The 23,247-nt window shown below is 47.4% G+C and overlaps 1 protein-coding gene across 15 annotated transcripts in view; it reads right to left on the minus strand.

Moving 5' to 3' along the window:
- The window catches only part of TP63 (tumor protein p63), a 138,737-nt gene that overhangs the window by 23,149 nt on the left and 92,341 nt on the right, over positions 1-23,247 (minus strand). For all 15 annotated transcript variants that reach the window (XM_065557509.1, XM_042843866.2, XM_065557511.1 and 12 more), the window contains one exon: positions 568-754. In XM_065557509.1, the coding sequence (XP_065413581.1) occupies positions 568-754 (187 nt within the window). The remainder of the gene's footprint in view (positions 1-567; positions 755-23,247) is intronic.

Raw genomic sequence — 23,247 nt, forward strand, 5'->3', positions numbered from 1 at the left:
GCCAAAGAGCCACAGGAATACGTCAGCAGCCACGCATCAGCTCCTGCCCTCCAGTGCCTCCCACCCACCGGCAGCCCCGCCGGTCAGCATCTCCTGCCTGCTGCAATCAACTGTTTCGCATGCACAGGAGGCTCTGTGGGGAAGGGGGAGGAGTGAGGGCACTGCAGGCTCAGGGGAGGGGGTGGGAAGGGGTGGAGGGGAGGGGCAGGGCCTGTGGCAGAGCCAAGGGTTGAGCAGCGAGCACCCCCCCCCAGCACACTGGAAAGTTGGCATCTGTAGCTCCAGCCCCGGAGTCGGCGCCTGTGCAAGGAGCCGCAGATTAACCTCTGAGGAGCCGCACGCGGCTCCGGAGCCACAGGTTGGCCACCCCTGAACTGCACAGAAAGGAGGGAGGGTCGTCAGGCCCTCCTGGGTTTGTTACTCAGCAAACCTTCCCTCTAACATTGGGCCTAGAATCCCACCAGGCCACGCCGTATCCACGCGACCCCAGCGATGCCCGCGCACGGGGGGGGGGGTGTGTGTGTGGCTGAGGGCAGGTGCTGGCCCGGCGCATGACGCTCGCCTTACCCTCGTTGAACTCCCGGCTCAGCTCGTGGTTCGGGCAGCGTTTGACCACCTCAGTGACGTGCTCGGCCTTCTTGTAGACGGGCATGGCGCGGATAATGGCGCCCTGTGGCGGCGGGGTCATGACTTTGACCTGGATGGGACATGTCTTGGCGATCTGGCAGTACAGCTTCTTCAGCTCGGTCGAGTACTAGACGGGAAGGGGGACAAGAGAAACATCCGTCCGTATTTGCAGTTGGGGGAAGAGGGCAGAGAGCCAACCATGCAGAATTACGTGAGCTGTAAAGCCCGTGCACAGGGGGCTACTCGGTTTGCTACGGTGCATCGGCCGTGGATCCACTCTATTCATTTACTCTCCACGCATTTTACACAAAAGATGTGTCAAGTCAAAGCTCCCTGTGGCTCATCGGGCGGACGTGGTCAAGGTACATCAGTTTCACAGCCAACGGTACATGTGGCCAGCATCCTGTCCGACCGCCTCTGACTGCCCTCACCCAATGGGTCAGGTACCCACTATACTGCTATGTGAACTGGACCTGGCCTGTAATCAGGCATCTTAACTCCCCCAGCCACCGCACCTGCCAAAAGAAATGGAGATGGCCCAATTCTAACTACCCGGCATCAGAGCAGCCCTGATCCACGGGAGCATTTGAAAACCAGACCAGCATGCGGATCTGAACCGTCATCACATTTTGCAAGTGGGCTTCCTATCTCCCCAGTGGTCCGACATGAAATCATGGACCTAAACACACCTACAACTCGGTGGATATTTGAAAAGGAGATCCCAGTCTGAACTGTGCAAGTGGGGCCCATCCCAAAGTATTTATTTTATGTTACTTATACAATATGCATTTCTCTCAGGGGCGTGCTAACGGTGACCCTACGTAGCCCCTCTATGACCTCAAAGCGCTAACTACCCCTCGCCGCAGAGACGTATGGTGTCTTTTTACACGTCGGGAGGTCAGGCATAGAGAATTGAAGCGACTAGCCCAGAGAGAGAGAGAGAGAGAGAGAGAGAGAGAGAGACAGTCACCAGCACAGCCTGGAACAGAACCCAGAACAGAACTCGGGCAGAGAGTCCAAGACATGGGCCCTCATCAGTAGAGTACAACTCCCTCTCCTGAAAGTAAGATGCACGTGTATGAAGAATACATCAGACTCCAGCTGCGTTAGCTACAAATAAAACTATTATAGTCCCTCTTCCGTCAGCGTACCTGCCGCAGTAAGGCCCCAGTGCAGCTCTGCACCGCAGCACATAGGTCCCTTTGGCTTCAGCGGGGCTTCAGCAAAGTACATGTGCACCCATGTATTAGCAATGGATTTAAGCAAGTTCTTAAATGCTTCGTTAGATCACAGCCTAAACTCTTTTTCGCTGGATTCTCTCCCTGAAGGTAGTGTCCAGTCTTCTCTGCTACCTGAAATACTTCCACAGAGACGCCCAATCCCCTCCTCCTCGCCCCCTCCCCCCTAAAGGCAATTTGAATCCATGTGTACAGAAAAACAGCGGCTCACACACTTAGCTCTGGAGGCCTTTTCTCCTCATGATGCACAGGGATGTTTAGAGCTTGTTTTATTATTATTATTTATGTAAAGAAATGCTCTCGTTCCGACAGGAGTTATTTCAGGGCAGTTCTCCAGCCCGTGTTATGCAGGTCAGACTACGTGATCACAATGGTTCCTTCCGGCCTTGGAATTTATGAAGCACAGAACTGCCTCCCTAACCACTTGAACCACAGAAATTGCTGGCATTCTCCCACTGACTTCTATTAATTTCTTATAGTGGAATGCGAGCAAAAGCCCCAAAGTGGTTGTTTTCTTTAAAATGTCTTTCACGGCAACAGCTCATCTACCTGCTCCCAATTGTTCAAACAAGGAGGCAACAGGTATGTACAGGTTACCGACGCCAGCTGGCCATCACATCCTGCTGGTACAGGAGAGCCTGGCACACATACGGGTAGGTGGCTGGTCATGTGGCAGCAAAGGGATTAGCAATTGCTATTCGGGGGATTAGGTGTGTTTCAAAGGTTACTCATGGCAACATGCAAGAAAACCAGAGTCAGAAGAACTGGGGAGTTAGGGGAAGTGACTCAAGGCCATCCCACTGCCTGGGAGTTTGACACCACTGCAGTCGAGGTGCTACAAATGTTTTAAGTTTTCAGATTTTCTAAAATGTGAAGACGGAGTTTTGCAATCTGTTTTATGTGCCCGCAGGCTAGAGATTAAACACACAAAGGATTTACCCAGCCTGCGGAAATGGAGAACGTGCCAAACAATTAAAAAAAAAAAAAAAAAAAAGACAGGTTGCGAAACACGAATCTAGACAGTGGGCTTATCAAAGGCTTCTTTTTAACCTGTAATTTCCTATTTATTCTTTTTTATTAAAAAAGTAATTCCTTGCACAGTTAATTCACTGTTATTTTAGTCTGAATGCTACCATATCCCCAAGAAAGGAAAATTTTAAAAAAAGAGCCAGCCTCATTTTAAAATGTCGGGAAGTTACGCAACAGAACGTTATTCAGTGCATTACTGTGGAACCTGTGCGCTGCAGCTCAGAACTTATGGAATCAAATTAAGTCGCTAAGGTTTGCAAAGCCAACTAACGATCCAACTAACACTATTGGAAACTAAGTGTCCAAATCCCTTAGGCAGCTTTGAAACCATGCACAGCCCAGCATGGTTCGATAACAGGGACAAAACATGTGCTGTAGGGGACAACAGCTAGATGTCTAGAAGTGTTTGGAGAGGGAAACAACAAGGAGGAAGAAGAACTTCAGCTGATCTGTGGTAGGTACAAACTAGGTGTAATGGGTAACATTACATTACGAGCAGGATCCTTCAAGTCAGGTTCTTTGAGTGACCGCTGTACTTTTCAAAAGCAAAATCTTAGCAATTTTCACCCAGGAGAATCCCAGTGTGTATATGCACATAGGGATCACTTTGGCCTAAGAAATGCAGCCAACGCTGGGGAGAAATGCAGTAGGTTTTTAACACAATGATTTAGGACAAAAACGAAGAATATTGCATCCATATAAAACCGCAGGGGAAATTATTAAGCAGACAGAATCTACCTTCCCCTAATGAAACTTGGCCAGGTCGCTGGAGATAACACCTTAACCTGTGTGACCATGCACATTATCTTCCATGATGTGGACTGGAGTGTTAGATCTCATTTAATGGAACGAGTGAGGGAAACTTGGAAAAAAATTCATTCCTCCCAGGAGAGGAGAGGTCCCCTGTTTAAGCAGCGATACTGAAGATTCTGGGGCCTGGTCTCACAAGGACCCGTGTACTCCTCTCTGACAGACACAGGCTGGAGTTCAGCGCATCACAGGAATGGGCCACGCGTGACACTTCATACGCCACATGCAGCTCCCAGCGTATAGTCGACTAATCTGTTCTTTGTTCAAGGCATCATCAGTGCACTGCAAAGAGGGGCTAGGAGCAATATCCGCAGCAGAAAGGCAAGCGGGCACCAAAGGGGAGAGGACAGGAAGGTGAAACAGCCTTACTGCTCCCTTGCTGGCCAGTGGTTCAAGTCTCATCAGGGCAGCACAAGGGATAGGACTCTGGGAATCCCAGCCAAACCACAGCATTCAAAGCCATCTCGGGCAAAGCGGCCCTTCAGCCTACAGTCACCGAGAGGCCACAGTCATGTAAGCTCAGTGTAAATCTGTCCATAAAGTACCTGCTGTCAGCTATTAAATAAAGCCCCTTGGGGCTTTGGTTCCTGCCAAACCCTTCGTGGTCATTTGTAATTTGAGTCCTAACTCTCTATTGGCACAAGAGACGGGAACAGCTCGTTCACGGTGACTTCTAATCAGGTCAGTGATATTATCTGTGTCTATGTAATAGAGAGATATGAAATATATTTTCAAAGGAGGTTTGTGTCGGTGAAACCTTGGAGACAGAAGCTCTCTGTGCACACACAAAAGATGTGTATATTTGGGATGAAACGGAAGACCTCTCCGGCAGAATGTGCATGAACTCCAGTCGAACTGCTCGACTGCCCAGTAACATCCCTGGTACACGAGGCATAAGGCATGGCCGGAACGGACTGAAGCCGTGGCCAAGCTGTTCTGAAGCACCTATATACCGATGCAAGAGCACCACTGCGTGCTGCAATACAGAGGTGAAGTATCACTGAGGCTGCAACATCAACAGTGTACTCAACTCCAGACAGAGATGGACAATTTGGGGAGAGCAACAGAGAGTCCTGTGGCACCTTAAAGACTAACAGACGTATTGGAGCATAAGCTTCCGTGGGTGAATACCCACTTCGTCAGACGCAATTCGGGGAGAGGTCACAGGTGGTTCTGAAAAGTTACCAGATGGGTCCTGGGACTAGGTTATGAGGAAAGAACTAAGCATGCCATTCTTGCCTAAGTGACAATGAAGGGGATAGAAGTCTACAAAAGAGCGTAAACATGCGAGAGAGAAGTTATTTTTAAGGGATACAAAGAGATGTAACTGAGTAATGGGCTCTGAAATCAAGAAAGGAAATATCTGGACTTTGCTCCAATAGCTGTATTTGCTAGGGGAATAAATATCCCAATGGTAGTGCACCAGTGCGTGCCCAGTTATGAACAATTCAGCATGGGCTGAGAGATGGACTAGAAAACCCAATAAGACTTTTCATACTGTAATCTTTTCTTCTAGAACTGGCAGAAGCCAGAAAGTTAAGCCAGAGTCAGCCCTTCATCCTAAATGGCACTGTTGTTTTTTTGGAAGAAATTAATATCGTGGTAGAAATAAGGGGAAACTGGCAAGTTTGGACCAATTGGGTCAGATACTTTACAAGGTCAATATCCTGGCTCCCCCGGATTATGTAATCAAAATGGCATGATATGCAGTGAGAGTATAAAAATGAAGTTGACTGGGAGGAGAATACCGTAAGTTAGCTTTGCTCAATACATCAGCCTGTCATTTTGAAACACGACAACTGTTATTATCCATTAATGGGAACAAGAGCTGAACCAACACCACAGTCCAGGGAGCTAATCCTGAACACGCCAGAGAGAATTTCTATTAGACGTATGGAGCAGACAGTTACTTAAAACAAATGCATTAGGAATACAGCCCAGCTATACGTTCCCAGCTGAGAGAGAAAGATAAGCTTTGCTTAGCCTTTTCTTTGGGGTTCAAGCACTGTGTGTCATGTCCAAATAAGCAGACTCAGATTGCTAAAAACAACAGTAAATTCTGCTCTTTGACTAATAATACGTTTTAAAGGAAAAGAAAAAACATTCCAATGACTCCAGCCCTGCCCTCACCACCTGCCTGAGCAGACATACTATATTACACACTCTTGGCATCCCCACTGGTAATTCAGTATCACAATGCTTACACATGCCAGCTCACATCAGCCGACACCTGTCTGATTTCTCAACAAGCCCCCTTCTCCTTAAGGTGGGTAAACAAAAGGTTTAAAGAAAAACCTTTCAGCTCCCAAATGAAGCATTTTCAGCTAGGTAAAGGAAGGGTCTCTTGGAAGGATCTGCTCTGTTTGTGCAACGCAAGTCGCGTGGGCTTTCCATTGAGTAATGAACTCCCAGGCAGAACTCTGATGCAGCAAAATCCCTGACACGCTGCTTTAATTCATAGATTCCAAGGCCAGAAGGGACTACTGAGATCATCTAGTCTGACCTGCTGCAGAGCACAGGCCAGAGAACCTCACCAAAACATTTCCTCTCCCAGATCTTTGAGAAAGCATCCTGCCTTGATTTCAACCTTGATGGCCAGAGATGGAGACTCCACCAGGACTCTTGATAAATTGTTCCAGTGATTAATTATCCTCATTATTAAGCATTTACACCTTATTTCCAGTCTGAATTTGTCTAGCTTCAACTTTCCAGCCATTGGATTGTGCTATACCTTTCTCTGATACATTGAAGAACTCATTAGGAAACATTTGGCTCCCATGTAGGTACTTACAGACTGTGATCAAGTCACCCCTTAACCTTCTCTTTGTTAAACTAAGGAGATAGACTCCAGGATCTCAATAAGGCAGGCTTTCTAATCCTTTAATCATTCTCATGGCTCTTCTCTGAACCCTCTGCAATTTATCAACATCCTTCCTGAGCTGTGGGCACCAGAACTGGACACAGGATTCCAGCAGAGATCGCACCAGTGCCAAATACAGAGGTGAAATAACCTCTCTACTCCTACTCATTTATGCATCCATGGCTCCCATTAGCCCTTTTGACCACAGTCGCGTGGGGAGCTCAAGTTTAGCTGATTATCCACCCCCCCAAATCCTTTTCAGTCACTGCGTCCCAGGAGCGAATCCCCCATTCTGTAAGCATGGCCCACTTTTTGTCCTACATGTGCATATTTACATTTAGCTGAATTAAAACATGTTGTTTGCTTGTGCCTAGCTTACCAAGCGATCCAGATCGCTGTGTGTCAGTGACCTGTCCCCGTCATTATTTACCATTCCCACAATTTTTCAGTCGTCCGCAAACGATCGGTGACGATTTTAGGTTTTCTTCCAGCTCATTGATAAAAATGCTGAGTAATGTAGGGGCAAGAACCCATACCTGCAGGACCCCATTAGAAACCCTCCCAGTCCATGATGATTCTACATTTATGTTTACATTTTGAAGACTTTATCAGTTAGCCAGTTTTTCATCCAGTTAACGTGTGCCATGTTCATTTTACATCGGTCTAGATTTTTAATCAAAACAGTGTGCCAGTCAAATGCCCTACAGAAGTCTAAGTATATTACATCAAACACTATTCCCTTTGTCAATGAAACTTGTGATCTTAAGTACCTCTTTAATGTCCGTCTCAATTTCCAAGCTAGTCAAGTCCCTGTGGCCCAGCAGGCTTCTAAATAAGAAAGTGGCTCACCCAACACCAGGAGTGCCCGCTGTTAATGCCGAATAGTTATGACTATGAAAGGAATCTAGGATGCCATCTAGGGAATATAAGATCCTCTATCTTCAAGTCCCTTTCACTCAGAACAACAATGGTTAAAAACAACTTACAACCTTCCCCCAGCAACTCATTTTTTAGTAAAGCTCATTTAGTTTGGGATTCATTTTAAACTGCAATTTCACGACCCCGCTTGGCTGCAAGTTTTCCACCGCTACACTGCAGCTGAGATACTGTCCGAGAAATAGAAAGTCCTCTGTCATCAGAGGGGAAACTGAGTCTCTCTGTTCTGCTAGCTGTCAAAACACAGTGCGTAGAGAATTTGGACTCATGCATTTTTGTATTCGTTACTGGGTTTCAGTTTGAGATGAAAATTTTTTTTTTATTGTTTGTTCATTAGCAACACACTCTGCTAGAAGCTTAATTTCCTATGTGCAGAAGCGTTCCAAGGAGCAACGCCAAAGGTTACACAAACAGATTCCTAGGGAATAAAAGCAAATGGCTTAAGAAAAGCCAATTTAAAGTAATTCTGACATCAGAATGGTGTGGAGGGGGGAATTCCTCTTGACTCAAAATAAAATCTACAGATTACCTGAGACCAAAGCCACGTCTGTGTTGATGGCAAGTACTTATAACATCTGCCATTCCCCGATGATGTATGAACAAGATGCTTGTGAGCTAGTCTGAATTCAGAGCCTGATCCAATGGGGGGTGGGGGGGGGAAATCACATTGGGTTTCCCAGAAGAATTCACACTCAGCATGCAAGATCAATCCTATAAACTCAGGAGATCCTTGACTTGACTGCCAATGTTGTTGCTGCTTTGGGTACAGAAAGGGCTGTATAAAGCCAGTTCCATTCTCCGGAGAGAGAAGGGAGACCGGGGCTTTATACTAAACCTGCCCTTCCTAATGACGCCGGCTGCATTCAAAACACTGAAGCCAAAGTTGCTGCTCAGCGGCCATCTGTCCCGCACACTACACCCTTGAGAGCATCCCAGGCTTGGGCTGAGCAGACACGGAAACCAGGAAAGCTAATGGGAGCTGAGGGTGCTCACGAGCAGACCCTTTGTGAGGAAAAATAAGACAGTGCTTTTGGAGGTTTGGTTCCTCACATCAAGGGAGAGCCAACACTGCCCATCTCTTGCATTTTCCATGCCCTTTGCAGACCACGCTGAAAGAAACCTAACAACATACTTGCAAAGGAGGAACACATCACCCTCGGTTTTGCATATGGGGAAACTGAGGCACAGAGAAAAGACTCTCTTGTGCAATGTCCAGCCAGAAGATCACCCTTTGCCCCTCAAAATGTGCAGGGATAAGACATTGTGCAATGCCTATACACAGTTGTATTCACTGCACAGGCAGCTGCGGAGTCTGCGTGAACGTGGAGAAAACCCCACATCCTTGCATTGACACACAGGATGTGAGGGGTGTCTCTGAACTAAAGGGTTCCTTTGCAGTTCAGCTCGATTGTAACTCCCTTTATACAGCACTCTTCCCCCCGCCCCCCACTCTTCTCTCTCCCCCTGCAGACTGCTGGTTGCCAGACATGTACGCATTGCACTGATGAGCTATTAAAATCCTTCCTCCAAGCGCTTTTCCCCAAGAGCCGGAGCCAAAGGCCGCCTGTTGCCACCTGTCAGTTGCGGGGATTAATTACCTGAACGGGGCTGGGAGCGGCGCATTCTTCCCCCGGCCGCGCCCACTAAGATGTTGACATCAGACAGGTGGGCCTCATATCTGTGCTGTCTGCAACCATGAAGGGGGGCTTGGCGTGGGGGCGGGGGAAGAACGCAGCTCCACAGGAGAGAGATGGGGAGCGTTTACACTGCAAACCACAAGAAGAAGAAGGGAGGAATGTGTCACAGTAATTCTTTGTTCCCTCAGGGCACGACAGCACTAAATGCTCTTAACGCTGGACTGGACTCCAATGGCAGCTGCTCCACCTTGGAAGCTTTCATAAAATTAAAAAAAAAAAAAAAAAGCCGGCCTGCCTAGGTAAACGGGGATGGGGAGGGGTGGCTGGGAGGAGGAGGAGGAGAATGGAGAACTGTAGCCTCCAGGCAAGAATTCAGAACTGAGTCGGGTGTGTTGGGTTCCCCCCCACCCCCTCTGAGGGATCAGCTAACCCTTCACCCATTTCTCTGCCTGACACTTTGGAGCTGCTGGGATTTCTTACTCATTATATTTCACCTCGCAGTCACTTGCAGGAGGCAACCAGGGGAAAAAAAAAAAAAAAGCAGGATGCATCCAGAACAAACAATGGGATCAGAGTCTCTCGATACTGGAAGACCGCGCGTCGCAGTGGTACCCAGGATCGCTGGAAAGCGCACCAGCAGGCTAGCTGCCATGGGAGTGGGCCACTCTGCTCACTGGATGGGGATCCTGAACTCCCTTGGTTATGTATGTTTTCAGTCCACAGATGGTCTCAACCGGGAGAGAGCAAACAGCCGGCCCTTCTGAAATTCAGTCTCTGAATCCACACAACTAAATTACTATTATTATTAAATACTCTCAGCAGGATTCTCTGCTTGCTTCAACTCCAAGAGTGAAAACACTGGAAGATCAATCTGCCACTATACGTCAAAGAGTGGAAGACTTGGCAATACTCAACCCCCCGAACCTCCTAAACTGTATGCTACGGTCCTTGGCTCTTGCTCGAATAAATTCATTCAAGCAGGACTTGTGCTTGGAGTCAGTGGAGATGGAATACTGGAGCGGCTAGAAGAAAGCTCTGATTCTATTCTGCACATCCACTGTTTCAAATAGGGCGAAGGGCAAGGAGATTAACTTCCAGCCCTGTGCAAGGCACTCCCTCCCCTCCTGGGCATAGAGAACCGACCCCATTGTACACCCTTATCTGCCTCTCCTCCCCGCACTGAATACACGTCCATCCCTAGTCTTCCCATGTACATACTACCTGCTTCCCCAACACAATCCTAAACCAACATGGGGTGGTGCTGGAAGCAGAGCGAACACAAAGACTGACCGGGGGACACTGACCCATACACCAGTAGAAAAGCAGAAATGTTTCCAAGCAAACTGAAGTTGATGGGAGCTGTTGGGAGCTCCCCGTTTGGGGAAAAGATCAGGTCACTTCTTTAGGTGTCTATATACGGATTTAGACTCCTAACTTTAAGCTCTTTAAAGTTTTTGAACATTTTGGATACAATATATTGGCTTTAGCAGTACTTGTGTGCTTAGTTGTGTCAAAAAAGTGATGGTGATAGAAACTGAATTATGCCATTTTACCCTTTAATAAATATTTGCAATCAAATTCAAAAGACTGACATTTGGGATTTTTACATTTCATTTCAATTTTGTGAACAAGGCCTGAATTCATCAAAAGCCTGAGGGAGCTGGCTTGAGAACAGGGTTTATTTTTGAATGAAAAACAGAGGAACACTCAAAGGGTTCTATTTTCAAGCAAAAAAGCCCAACTTCTGAACATTTTTATTGCAAAATATCATGTTGGTAAAGATCTATTCTCACAGGGAAATGTATGAACATGTGACCTTTCACAAACTTCAGTGCAAAAATCCTGAAACATACGTTACGAATAACTGTGTGAACATTTTCACAACTCTGTACAGCCCTACAGTCTTCAATACAGGTCACACTGCCCAAACATACTAATGCAAAGTTATGATTGCTGGAGAAAGCCATAAGTTTTCCTTTTTTTGGTTTACATATTTGAATTCTTTCCCTTTTCATGAATGCGTTTCTCTCCTTTTTTGGAATTATTTTTTAAAAGTTTTAAAATTTGAATTAAAAAAAAATTTCATGCAACCACTCAACCTCCCACAAACAATCTATCTATCCTCACCCCCGTCATTTTGCTTGGATGTTGCATCCATTTTCCCTATGTTAGCTGGCTCTGTCTTTTTAACTGCATTCTCCTTTGAGTCTGGAAAGAATTTAGTACATTTTGGGCACAACCACTGTCTAAAGAACAACATATATGGGATACATCATTTCACATGGGAAAAATTGTGCAGAAGAGGGGGTCCTCAGTGACTTAAAGCTGAAGACAATGGGCCAGTCCTGCAGTCCTCTCTATACAGACAAAATGCCCATTGACTGCAGTATCTGACCCGGTGTTACTAAATACAGTACAGGAATCTCATTGCACTAAGTGATTTCTAGAGTGAGATGTTTTTTATTTACCCCAAAAGTAAGAAGTACCTCCAACATATTCTTGCATCTATAGTTGCATACACAGTATGAACTAAAACACTAACTCTTGGCCCACTCGGGGTAGTGGTATCAAGAGGACTCAACCACTGGATTGACCTCCAACATACACGGCTTTCTGAAGATTACACGCTAGCTCAACCACAAGTTATAGGCTGGATGCAGGAATCACAGAGTAAAATTTTGTGGCCTGTATTATTCAGGAAGTCAGATTATATCATATGGATATACAGGGGTTTTGTTTGTTTGTTTTTTACAGGATGTATATTAGATCATTCCACCTCTCAACTGAAAACATCCGAAGTCCTTGAATCTGAACAAGGGTCTGCCCAAACAGGATAGAGTGTTAAGTCTCACCGACTTCAGTATAGCTCTGCACTGGTCAGCAAGGGTCAGCGTGCATGGATCTGAGCGCAGGGTTACAGCCCTGAGCTGATTTTTCACGTTATCTTACAGACAAGGTCAGGTCAACAGGGAGCCACAAGTCAGGGTCTGTAAGAACAAGACTTCACAAAGACTGAGAACTTTCCAAGCCCCCAGGAATCTCAGGAGCAGCGTGCCAATGTGAACCCGGAAGGGAAACGGACTGCAGGCCTAAGTGAAACTGCTGTCCTCTCAGCGTGCACCACAAACGCAAGATGCTGCAGCTAAGCAGTGAGCACATTGCACCAAGAGTGGAAAGTAAAACCCAATTTGACAGCACCCCCTTAGCTGCCAGGCTGCTCTGCACTGAGCCTCCTGCAGCCAATACTAATAACCATTCCCTTCCCACCTCCCTTATTTAGAAATGTGTTTTACACACACCGGCCACTCCCAATCGGTGCCGCTCCCGCGTAACTGGAAAAGTGAAATTAATATTGAACATGCCATGATATTTCATTTATCATTCCTAATCCAAGAGAATTAAAGACGGGCAAATCTCTATTCAAAACAGCCCAGTGAGCCTATAATTTTCAAAGGAGCCTATAGGAGTTAGGCCCCAAATCCTACTGAAATAGGAACTAGCGACCTACCATTAATTCCCTCGCAACACCCATCCTTCGGGTTCAACTGACATGTGTAGCAGCTTATACATTCTAAGTTACAGGCAGCCAAGGCTTCATTAACTCATCCTGCCAGGTACTATGTTGAGCACCCCTGGATGGCAATACATCATTAAGGGCCTTTTGAATTCCCTTCAGGCCGTCACATGCACCAGCCTGACTCCGCATAATAGGGTCGGCAAAGCACACGGAGCACTAGTGCCTTAGCAGAAGGATTATCTGGGTTCTTACCCTGCTCCCAGCACTGTATCAGAGCACCTGCCAGCAATACACTGCTTTGCACGTGAGAGATACCTTCTTTCACATATTCATAGATTCCAAGGCCAGCAGGGACCATTGTGATCATCGGGTCGGACCTCCACAGAACATGCCCCAAATAGTTTGTAGGCCATATTTAAAAAAAAAACAAAAACCCAAAACATCCAATCTTGATTTAAAAATTGCCGGTGACGGAGAATGCATCACGACCCTTGGTAACTTGTTCCAGTGGTTAATTACTCGGACTATTACAAGTGTACATCTTATTTCCAGTCTGAATGTGTCCAGCTTCCACTTCCAGCCACTGGATCGTGTTAGACCCTTCCCTGCTAGAGTGAAGAGCCCATTATTAAATATTTGTTCCCCACGTAGATCCCTACAGATTATAATCAAGTCACCCCTTAACCTTCTCTTTGTTAAGATGAATAGATTGAGCTCCGGTAGTCTATCAGCATACGGCATGTTCTAACCGTTTAATTATTCTCATGGTTCTTCTCTGAACCCTCTCCAATTTATCAATATCCTTCTTGGTGTAACTTTAATACATTTGCTACTTTATTTTCATTTTAGTTTAAAAACAACTCTCACACTACGGTGACAGACGCAGTGATTTACTGAGAATCCTAAGTGTGCAGCGTATCCCTACTGAAAGATTATATACTTAAACTGTCAGCTCTTCAGGGCAAGGACCATCTGTTTGTGCTGGATTTATACAGCACTCCAGGCGTTGCGGTCCTGATCCAGGACGAGGGCTTTTGGGTGCTACATCTATACAAATAATAAATAATGACAATGTAACGAACCTTGGCTGCTACGCTGACAAAAGTGAGGTTTTACAATCGTTCGATTTTAGCACAATGCTCTCTGGTTAATTTTAATTATTTTAATCATTTCATTTCCACCACCACCACCCCCCCACTACCTCCAAAAACAAAACCAGAAAGACAAATTCCCTGTGAAATAGGTAAATAAAAACTGTGTGTTCTAATGTTTTGGCAGAATGGGCCTGGCACCGTGAGAATTTAATTAAAACATTTAAGAACTGGACCAGAAAAGCATTTTCATTATTGAAAGTTAATGAATAGTTCAATTTCATCTGACGATCTGTACATCAAGCTTTAGAACACGTAGCACCTTTTGGAGGGGAACTGGAGGAGCGGGATGGGAGAGGTTTCTTCTAAATCTCATCTTATTCGTCTCCCCTTTATACTTTCATCTCCCCCAATCGATCAATCACTGGTTCAAATCCATCCAATAGAGAGGCCAGGTTGCTGCAAGTAAAACTATACGTATTTCTTTACATTAAAATACAAACTGTTTTAGTTGCACTGAGAGATGTATCTGCTAATGAGGATACAGACAAGTCACTCAGGCCCTGATCCCGCAGACACTAAGCACATGCTTAACTTGAAGCATATGTGTAGTTCCTTTGAAGTCAGTGGAGCTACCAATGTGATTACAGTTAAGCATGAGAGCATTTGCAGGACTGGGGCCTTGGTTTAGAAAAGTCTGGATTTGACTCCCATCAGGGGAATAGGAGTCTTTCAGTGGTCTTCAGTGAGAGTGGGATTTACTCCCTATAACACACACACACACACACACACACACACACACACACGCTATTGCTTTCACAGCTATGCTGCACAGAACAGGCGCAGAATTCCAGCTTCTCAAAATCCTGAAATCCAAGATTGTTTTGGTCAGGCTCTGCTGTAAGCCAGGCATGAGATAACTATTTCAAATTCCCTTCTCACTGAGTGCAGCTGAGAAAGCATAAACGTTCCAGGATCATCTAAAGCTCCGCTGAAGAGGACAGTGTTTGCTTCCTATTTTTTTCCAGATCTTGGTTGTTTCAGGTTGAGTTGTCCAGGCGTGCTGAATCATGCCAGTCAAGCTCCCTAGTCCAACCAGCCTGAGGAAACACTGTCTGAATAACCTGACATCACGCTTCTGAGCAAGTATTTTTCCCCTCCTTAAAGGTACAAAAGTGGTTGTTAAATCAGGCTGACAAATTGAGAAAGTGAAAAGCAAAGCAACTCCGAATCACTGGGTAAAAGAGGCAGCAAGAAATAACCAGAAGGAAAACAGCTAGCAAATACAGTCTTTCCACCGACTGCCTATTTCTGTGCACACTGATTCGGGAGAGTGTTCAGAGTAGCGAAGCTAAGGCAAAGTTGAGTGGTCCTATTGGCCACTGGGTGTTGGGAGCTCTGCAAGGATCTGGGGTTAGTTTGTGTGGTTCTACTATTCTTCTGAGTCTTGACCTTTCAGATCTGAATGTGGGATCAAAGCCAACTCAACAATGCAATGCACAACTTTGCCAGCTCCACCGTGGTTTGCTGGTTTGGTCCCAAACCGGGTAAAAAAAGGTTCCATCCTCAAACCACAAATCCACCCTTGTAGGACTACTAAACGCATGTGCAATAGAAAGATTAACTGTTATTTATTGACAGGTTTCAGAGTTGCAGCCGTGTTAGTCTGTATCCGCAAAAAGAACAGGAGTACTTGTGGCACCTTAGAGACTAACAAATTTATTAGAGCATAAGCTTTCGTGGACTACAGCCCACTTCTTCGGATGCATATAGAATGGAACATATATTACTCCTGTTATTTATTGGCATTGCTGTGGTGCCTCTGATCCTGGACCAGGACTGCATTGTGCTAGGCTCTGTACGACCACATCAATCCACGTGCCTATTTGAAACACCCGGCAGAGAAGACAGCAGTACAGACTGAGTCTTGCAGACCCCTGCAAAGCTGGCTTGAGCAATGGGTTTGTAGCTGGAGTTGAATCACAAGTTCTCTCTGACGCCTCGACACTAAGCCAATGATCTAGTGGGCGGAGGAGAAAACAAGAAACTAGGAAGCCCACCATTCTAAGCCGGGCTCTGACACTCACTACAGCTTCCCTAGCTGTTGAATGTGTTTACCTGCCTTCAAGGGACTTGTTTGTAAAGCATCGCTATCGTGTTTCCTATTACAGTACTGCTATTATAGAGGGAGACCAGGCCAGAGGGGAGGCCAGGTTATTAAAAACGGTGAGATTGTCCCAGGGAGCACTAGATGCCATCTTGTTTTGACAAGGATCCCAAGGGTACCCCAGCCCTGCAGGGATACCCCAACGTAGTTCCCAGCAATACACTGGAAGGCAGGGCACTCAGATGGGTTGAATGTTACAGCCAAGCTCCCCACGTTCTACTGCATGTAGCAGGGCTGGTTCGCTTTAGTCCCACATCCGGGCTGTCCGTGTTCCACGGATAAGAAGAGCTAAATGCGAAGTCAGGCTACATCCATCAATGGCAGCAGAAATGTGGAACACCTGCCCCCACAGCCAAAGTGGAGTGAGCAGCGTTGTGCCCTGGCACACAGAACAGCGCCAGGCCAAACCCGAGCGGTGCTGCGACCCGAGGCCGTAACGCCCGGAGCAGGGAGCCAGACCCTGCCCCATGGGATGGGAGCTGCTGCTGATGCACGGGCGGGCTCACTCTGCAACCCGCATCCCCATCTGGGCCTCCCCTCCTGGCTGGGATTAGAGTAGCAGTACCGGGGCAGAGGATGCTGCTGCGGGTGGTCGCTGCCCCCTTGGCGGGGGGAGGAAAACGTTGGTCTGTGATTTTGGAGCCTAGGCGGGTCATGAAGAAAAGACAAACTGCAGCTGGTGGGTCGCCTTCCTAAAAAGTTTGGGAGCCACAGAGCTAAGGGGTGGCTATGAGGGAGCCTGGTCCGACGAAGCTCGCAGCAGAAAAGCGCAAGGCAGCGGCGGTTAGAAGCAGGCTCGGGGGCTACCTGCACGAACGCTCCCTGGTAGCTGCTTTCCTTGCTGCCCCAGCCCTCTCCCTCTGCTCCCTGCCCCGGGGAGGGGAATTAGATGGACTTAGGCTCTCCCTAGATTCGTGGGCCTGAGTCCGAGGTGCTGGGGAAGGAACAGGCTGGTTTGAGTCGCATGATGGTCATGTGGGGTCTAGAGGGAGTCAATGTGGGTGTAATCAACACCATCTTTGGGTCCCTTTAACAGGCAAATCAGAGTCATTTACACACCCCCGGCCCACCATTTGAATCCTGGACACATCAACGCCTCTGTCGTGTTTCGTTTCTTCCCTTCTCCGGTAACTGGTTCAGAGGAGCAGCTTTCAAGCAAGCCTGTGGCAAACCCTCAGCCTGGCCGTATGCTACAGGGAGCATCGCCAGCTCTGTGGTGACAGTGCGCCAGGCACTGGGAGACGCTGACAGGAGCGCTTTCTGCAAGCTGCTAACAGGGGATTCTCAGGCTGCTTGCTGTCCCCAGCTAGCATCAGAGGCTGGTGGGGATTGGTGAGGTAGGACATTCCCTCTCAAAAGCGGACATGAACTCATCTGAGCTTGAATTTGTGTGTTTGACAAAACAGAGTAGCTCAGGCCTACATAGTCTCTGCCCTAGTTTGTTGATCAGGTGGCATCACACAGAGGTACGGGTTTCTGTAGAGTCATAAACCAAGGGATTCTGGCATACACAAACCCAAGCCAGACTGAAAGACAGATGCACCAACCTGCCCCACACTGTCTAGAATGTGGTTCTGTTACTTACACAGTCACACCCGTAACGTACTAGGGGCTTTCTAGACAGAAGAAGCCACAGTCTCTGCGCCTACAAACTTGCAATCTAAAAAACGTTCAGCAGAATAGGCTGCAGCGAGGACAGGGTTAAGCACCAGGTATTATACCCATAACTCAACGTTACACACTGAACATGAGTTTCACATTGCCCTCTAGTGGCTGGTCCACTACAGGATTACAGCCTACTATTAACACGACCAGCTAATGGAGTTACACCTTTAGCTCATTGGCAGGGGTCTGTGCTGGGCCAGGGGCCGAAGGTTCCATGTGCAAAACTTGCTGATGAACCATCAGAGAGCTGTTATGTCCACACCGATATCACACCAGCCAACGAAACGATTTCCTGTTTCATTAGCACCAAAGGATCCAAGTTCCAGAAGGGAAGGTTCTGTGATCCCCCCTGCATCCCCGAGTCCCACTCTTGATCCATTCAATTCTCTTTTTTCCCCCATTTATTCCACCCGAGGGGAACGTGCAGACTCCTCTCCAGTTCCGTGCTCTAATAAACTAGAGTATTAATCACACAGAGAAAAAGAAAAAAAAATTAAATCCGTCAGGCTTTCAAGGCTGTGGCAGGGCCAGGAAAAGGCATAATTAAGGTGAGTAATTTTCCTGTTCACTTCAAACGCTCCTCTCCTCCCCCCCACAAACCCGAAAACTAAGAGGAGGGTAGTTCCCATCAGGCAAAGCTTTGGAGCAAGTAGCAGCGTCCCCAATTTCTCCATAAATGCTGCAGGCCACAGGGCAGAGGCAAGTCCCAACTGAGCTCTTGCCAGTAGTGAAGCTGTACGGCGCCTCTGGTCTTGTCTTGTGCATACCTTACAAGTAGCATCACGTCTTCTATTTCGCTGGCAGTGCACACATGAGCACCTTGTTCCTTTGCTTTGACTGCAGAAACAGCAAGCCCCGAGTGTGCACACCCACCTGCTCTGAGAGCGGCGATTTCCTCCTGTAAATCTGAAGCATTCCATAGGGTAGTATTTCAGCACAGATTTATGGACCTCCTTTGTAGAAAGGGTTCATCCTCAGCATCTTCTTGCTCCGGACAGGAAAGGTAAGCATGACTTCTCTGCCAAAGGGATGCTGGGTTTTCACTGAATTTCTGAGTTGCACCTTGTTCTCCATTTGAAACCAAGTACAGGTAACAACAAGTTTTCTCCACATGAACCGCCAGGGACAGTCCCGTTTCCTGATACATTATGCACGATTTCCAGGATTATGGCTATGCAAATCCTCTCCTCTTCCTGCTACTTACAGAGTGCTTCATCAATCATTCAGCGGGACAGCCAATAACGCTACCCTGGCTAGGATGTATCTAACGGGGGGAGGAAGAAGACCGGCAACCAGGACTAGCAAATCAGTTAAACAAATCAACCATGCCCCAGTTTCCTTATCTGTACACCCCGTCTCTCACATTGCATTTGTGAGGCTTAATGCTCCTAACCTGCTTTGAGATCCCCTGAAAAGGGTCCTCTATGGAGGGAGGTCGTTATAATGGAGCAAGAATTTTACTATCCTGGAGGGGGTCCAATTGGATACATGCTCACAGCATCAAAACTGAATATACCCCTTTCTGCCAGGGCACCTACATTCCTGGGCTCATTAACCTGACCAATACTGGGTGTTTGTTTTGAAGGGAGGGGGGAATCTCACTGGGAGCTATCCACAGCTCTCAAAGAGTTCTAGGAGAGCAGCAATTGATTTGGATGCAAATGATGTCAATAAAACAGCTGTGATTCTAATTGCTATTAACCTTGCAGAGACCATAGAATCATAGAATATCAGGGTTGGAAGGGACCTCACAAGGTCATCTAGTCCAACCCCCTGCTCAAAGCAGGACCAATCCCCAGACAGATTTTTTTTTTTTTTTACCCCAGTTCCTTAAATGGCCCCCTCAAGGACTGAACTCACAACCCTGGGTTTGGCAGACCAATGCTCAAAGCACTGAGCTATCCCTCCCCCAGGTTAAACGCTGCAAAGTATTATTTACAGAAGAGAACTCTGGGAGGCAGGCGGTGAGAAAACAGGACTAGGATGTGGAGTGTAACCATGATTACATAGCCTTGTCAACGGTATTTTGAGACCTGCATAGCCTTGTCAACAGTATTTTCTCCAAACGCTCCCCCTACCACAAGAACCCAGCCAAGTACAGCCCCGGAGTCAGCTTTCGTCGATGTGGTTCCTCTGGAAACTGCTTTCACAGCCAAGACCTGATTCAGCCCGGTACGCAAGCAACCACAGAGCTTCGAGCACGGGAGCAGCCCCGCTGACTTCAAAGGGATTATGCACGTGCTTAAAGTTACGCACTTGCTTAAGTACCTTGCTGAACTACGGCCTCAGCTCCCTGGGCACTGTGGGAAACACCATGTTTGTAAAGAACCATGTTCAAGAACCGCGTAACCTTAATCACACCACCTGCCACATCCCTGCAGCTGCTAGGCAGACCACCAAGCCACTCCTTCAAAACCAACTTCCTTCAAATACCCTGACCGACCAGTCAGTCCGTGGCATGTTCCCCATCTCCTTGTCTCCCTGAGATAAGGCATGAAGCCTACCCAGCCCCGGGCCTACTCCACACTGTACAGCCAGGAGAAGCAGGGGAGAACATTGCGACTGGGACATGGAAAGCCACACAGAAGGAAGACAAGTGAGATTTAAGGCCCCATATTGTACCAGCTCCATGGGCGGATTCCTGCATCACCCTACTGAATGCAATAGGATTCTATCGGGATGAAAGGGGCTGTCTGCATGGGTCTGTTTGCGGGGAAATCAACTCGGCACACATGTCGATTCAGCCAGAGCCTTTGCCTCTGAGCACAGAGAGAGAGCCCCAAATTCGTTCACCCCTTGAAATCATTTACTGAATGATCTGAGAAAACCCATTGATCTGGGCATTGGTTGGAATCAGAATGTTGATTTTTAGCCATTCACATAGTTTCAGTTGGTCCCATAGATCACATGATGTCTTTCAGTTATCCCCATTGGACGAGGGTTAAACTCTTTGAAGCAGGTTTCTGGTGCAAATCTCCAGGGCTGCAAATCTGAAATTTGCTTTCCAAGAAAAACCACCAGAGGGATGATGGAAACAGCTGCGTAACTTCTGAGTCCCGGCACTCCCTAGGCAAATTGCAAGCTCGGGAAGGACCAGGGTGTGCATAATTGGGCAGTTGGGGGGAAGGATCACCCCATTTAAAGCAGCATCACTTTCCCAAATGAGCAGCAGCCCTTGCCAATGAACAACAAAGATGGGAGGGGGGCAGCTCCCTGGGAAACGACCCATTTAATCAGATTTCTCAATTAACCACATCCTAATTAAGGGAGGTGTGCTGTAATTGTGGATGGTTATCACATCCCTCCAGCATTTTAATTTCATTTTGTGCTCTCCTCTGTATTCCCAGTAATTTATCAACATCTTTCTGGCACCAAGAGGTCCCACGCTGAACACAGATAAACAAAGATGACATGAAGTTGCAATACCAGCACAAATAATTGGCTCATATCCTTCGATATCCTACCTTTGGCACGGCTCACACCCGGTGCTTCAGAGGAAGGTGCAAAGCCTCCATGAAACACAGAATGCACAATTATAAGCAATGCTGTACATAAGGGAAAACTGACTCCTGTCTCCCTAAGCAATCGGTCATATCCGAATGCATGAGATCTGAGCATTCCTCTATCTGTCTCTTAGCTTGCATGTTATGAATATCATTGAATGGCAATACGCCTATCAACGGGTTTGGGGTCTCATTCGAACTCAAAGCAGTCCCTGTTCCGAAGGGCTTACAATTTAAAGGACAGACGAGACATCCGGGGGGTACAAACTAATGGGAGAAGCACAAGGAAACAATGAGATGATTAAAAAGAGTCTGGTTAGGGGCCACAGTATACCAGCTGCCTGGCGTTAGAGGGCATGAATTATTCTTGGGGGGCCCAGCTAATCTAAAACAGTTACTGTATTTTTTATTTAAAACACAATTTATTTAATCTCTAGTCAGATGCAACCATCAAAGGCTCTCTTCCGTGGCATGCTGACAGCTGGCTCCAAACCCCTGCATCTTTAATCCTCTAATTAGCAAAGAAAAATGTGGTCTTGACTCCCTAAGCTAATTTTCTGCATGGAACATCCACTCCTGCAGGAACAGTTTGCAGCTGCGCAACATTAGCTGCTCGTGGAGCCAAGATTCCCACATGCGCAGAGACACTCTCGACTAGGGGCTTTGCAGGCAGCTCTGAATGGAATCCCCTTGCAAGGAAAAAAGGGGCCTTTTCAAATCGCTAGCATGGATTTGGAGGGGGAATCAAATGATGGCATTTGGAAAAGAAATTAGCGGCCGAAGCTCAGGTAAAAGATGAGGCTTTGGCATGCACTGTAGGTGTGCGGAGGAGGCCTGCGATGGGCAGGGTTTACCCGGGGGGGGGAAATGAGAACAAAGCCCATAATTTTAGCGAGTGGCAGACGCCTCCCTAGGCTCCATGCTCAAGCCGCCCTGTGCTCATTTTTGCAAGGGAGGCTCCAAAAAGCAAACGAACAGGAAGGCCCACACTTTTGGAACCCCTTTTGCGAAAACGATTTCCCCACAGATAGGCCGTGCTCAAGGCCCAGCAACAGGGCTGTGAAGACACAGGGCATGGAGGGAGGAAAAGCACTGTAAGGGAGCACAGGAGATGCGCACTGGGGAATAGCCTGAGCATCTCTACAGGGACCAAGGTCCAGTAACTGATGCTCTTCTCAAGCCATAGCAAGGGGCTCTCTTGAGCCTTTTGGTGGCTTGCAAGAAAATATAAACCTTCCTGGGGACTGAGGAAGACCCTTTGCAAGAGGATGCATGGCAGAGGCCGACAAATGCATGGGACTGTGGGCGTGAGCACGCATGTGCGCGCACAAAAGAGTGCATTCATTCCAACACAGCAAGTGTACTACCGACGAGTCCTGGCCACACTGCCGTAGGAGGGGAGCGGCTCTTACACCTGCATTTCTTTATCTCACCTGCACGTCGTGGACTTGCAGAGCGCCCATGCTTGGCTGAACAAGCCTTTTGCAGGAGGCTACAGGATCCAGTGCTAGGAAACCCAAACTCAGGGGGTCAGATTCTCCATTCCAGCACACCCACTCTAGGAGGGGCTGCGAGAGAGGGGAGGAGAAAAACTTTACACCGACAGGGGCATTGTATGTTGGATCTGTTCGGCTGGTGCAGAACTCAGTATCTGGCTCTTGAGAGGTATGCCCTCTCCTAGGACCAGCGGTAGCATTTCAGAAGCCCCATTTCCACGCTCTCCCCCTTTTCGCAGAAGCTCTCTTGGCTTATTCCCCTCAGCTCCGTACACACAAATACAGCCCCAGTGATTAGGAGGCAGAAGAAGGCCTTAGGGAACATATTTTCCATCCCAACAACGAGCCAGCAGACGGCACACTGGTCTTTGCGCCGATAGCACTGTTTAAGACAAGGCAGAGTTCAGAGCATCAGTTGTCGCAGTCTGCCAATGACAGGAGATCCTGATTCAGTTCTGAACTGTACCTCAAGTCAAATAACGGCATATTCGAATACCCATGGCATATACAACTCCCCGATTTACATGCACAATCATGGTAACTACATGTGTGAGTCAGGCGTTCAACTGCATGTGTATTTTCTGGGCCTGTTTTGTCAATATTTTAAATTGCATGTAAGGGAATCTGTTATAGGTCTTGCTACGGTCTCAGCTGACTGCTCCATGCTACAC

Source organism: Chrysemys picta, chromosome 9, assembly GCF_011386835.1.
Source record: "Chrysemys picta bellii isolate R12L10 chromosome 9, ASM1138683v2, whole genome shotgun sequence".
In the NCBI taxonomy this organism is placed as follows: domain Eukaryota; kingdom Metazoa; phylum Chordata; order Testudines; family Emydidae; genus Chrysemys; species Chrysemys picta.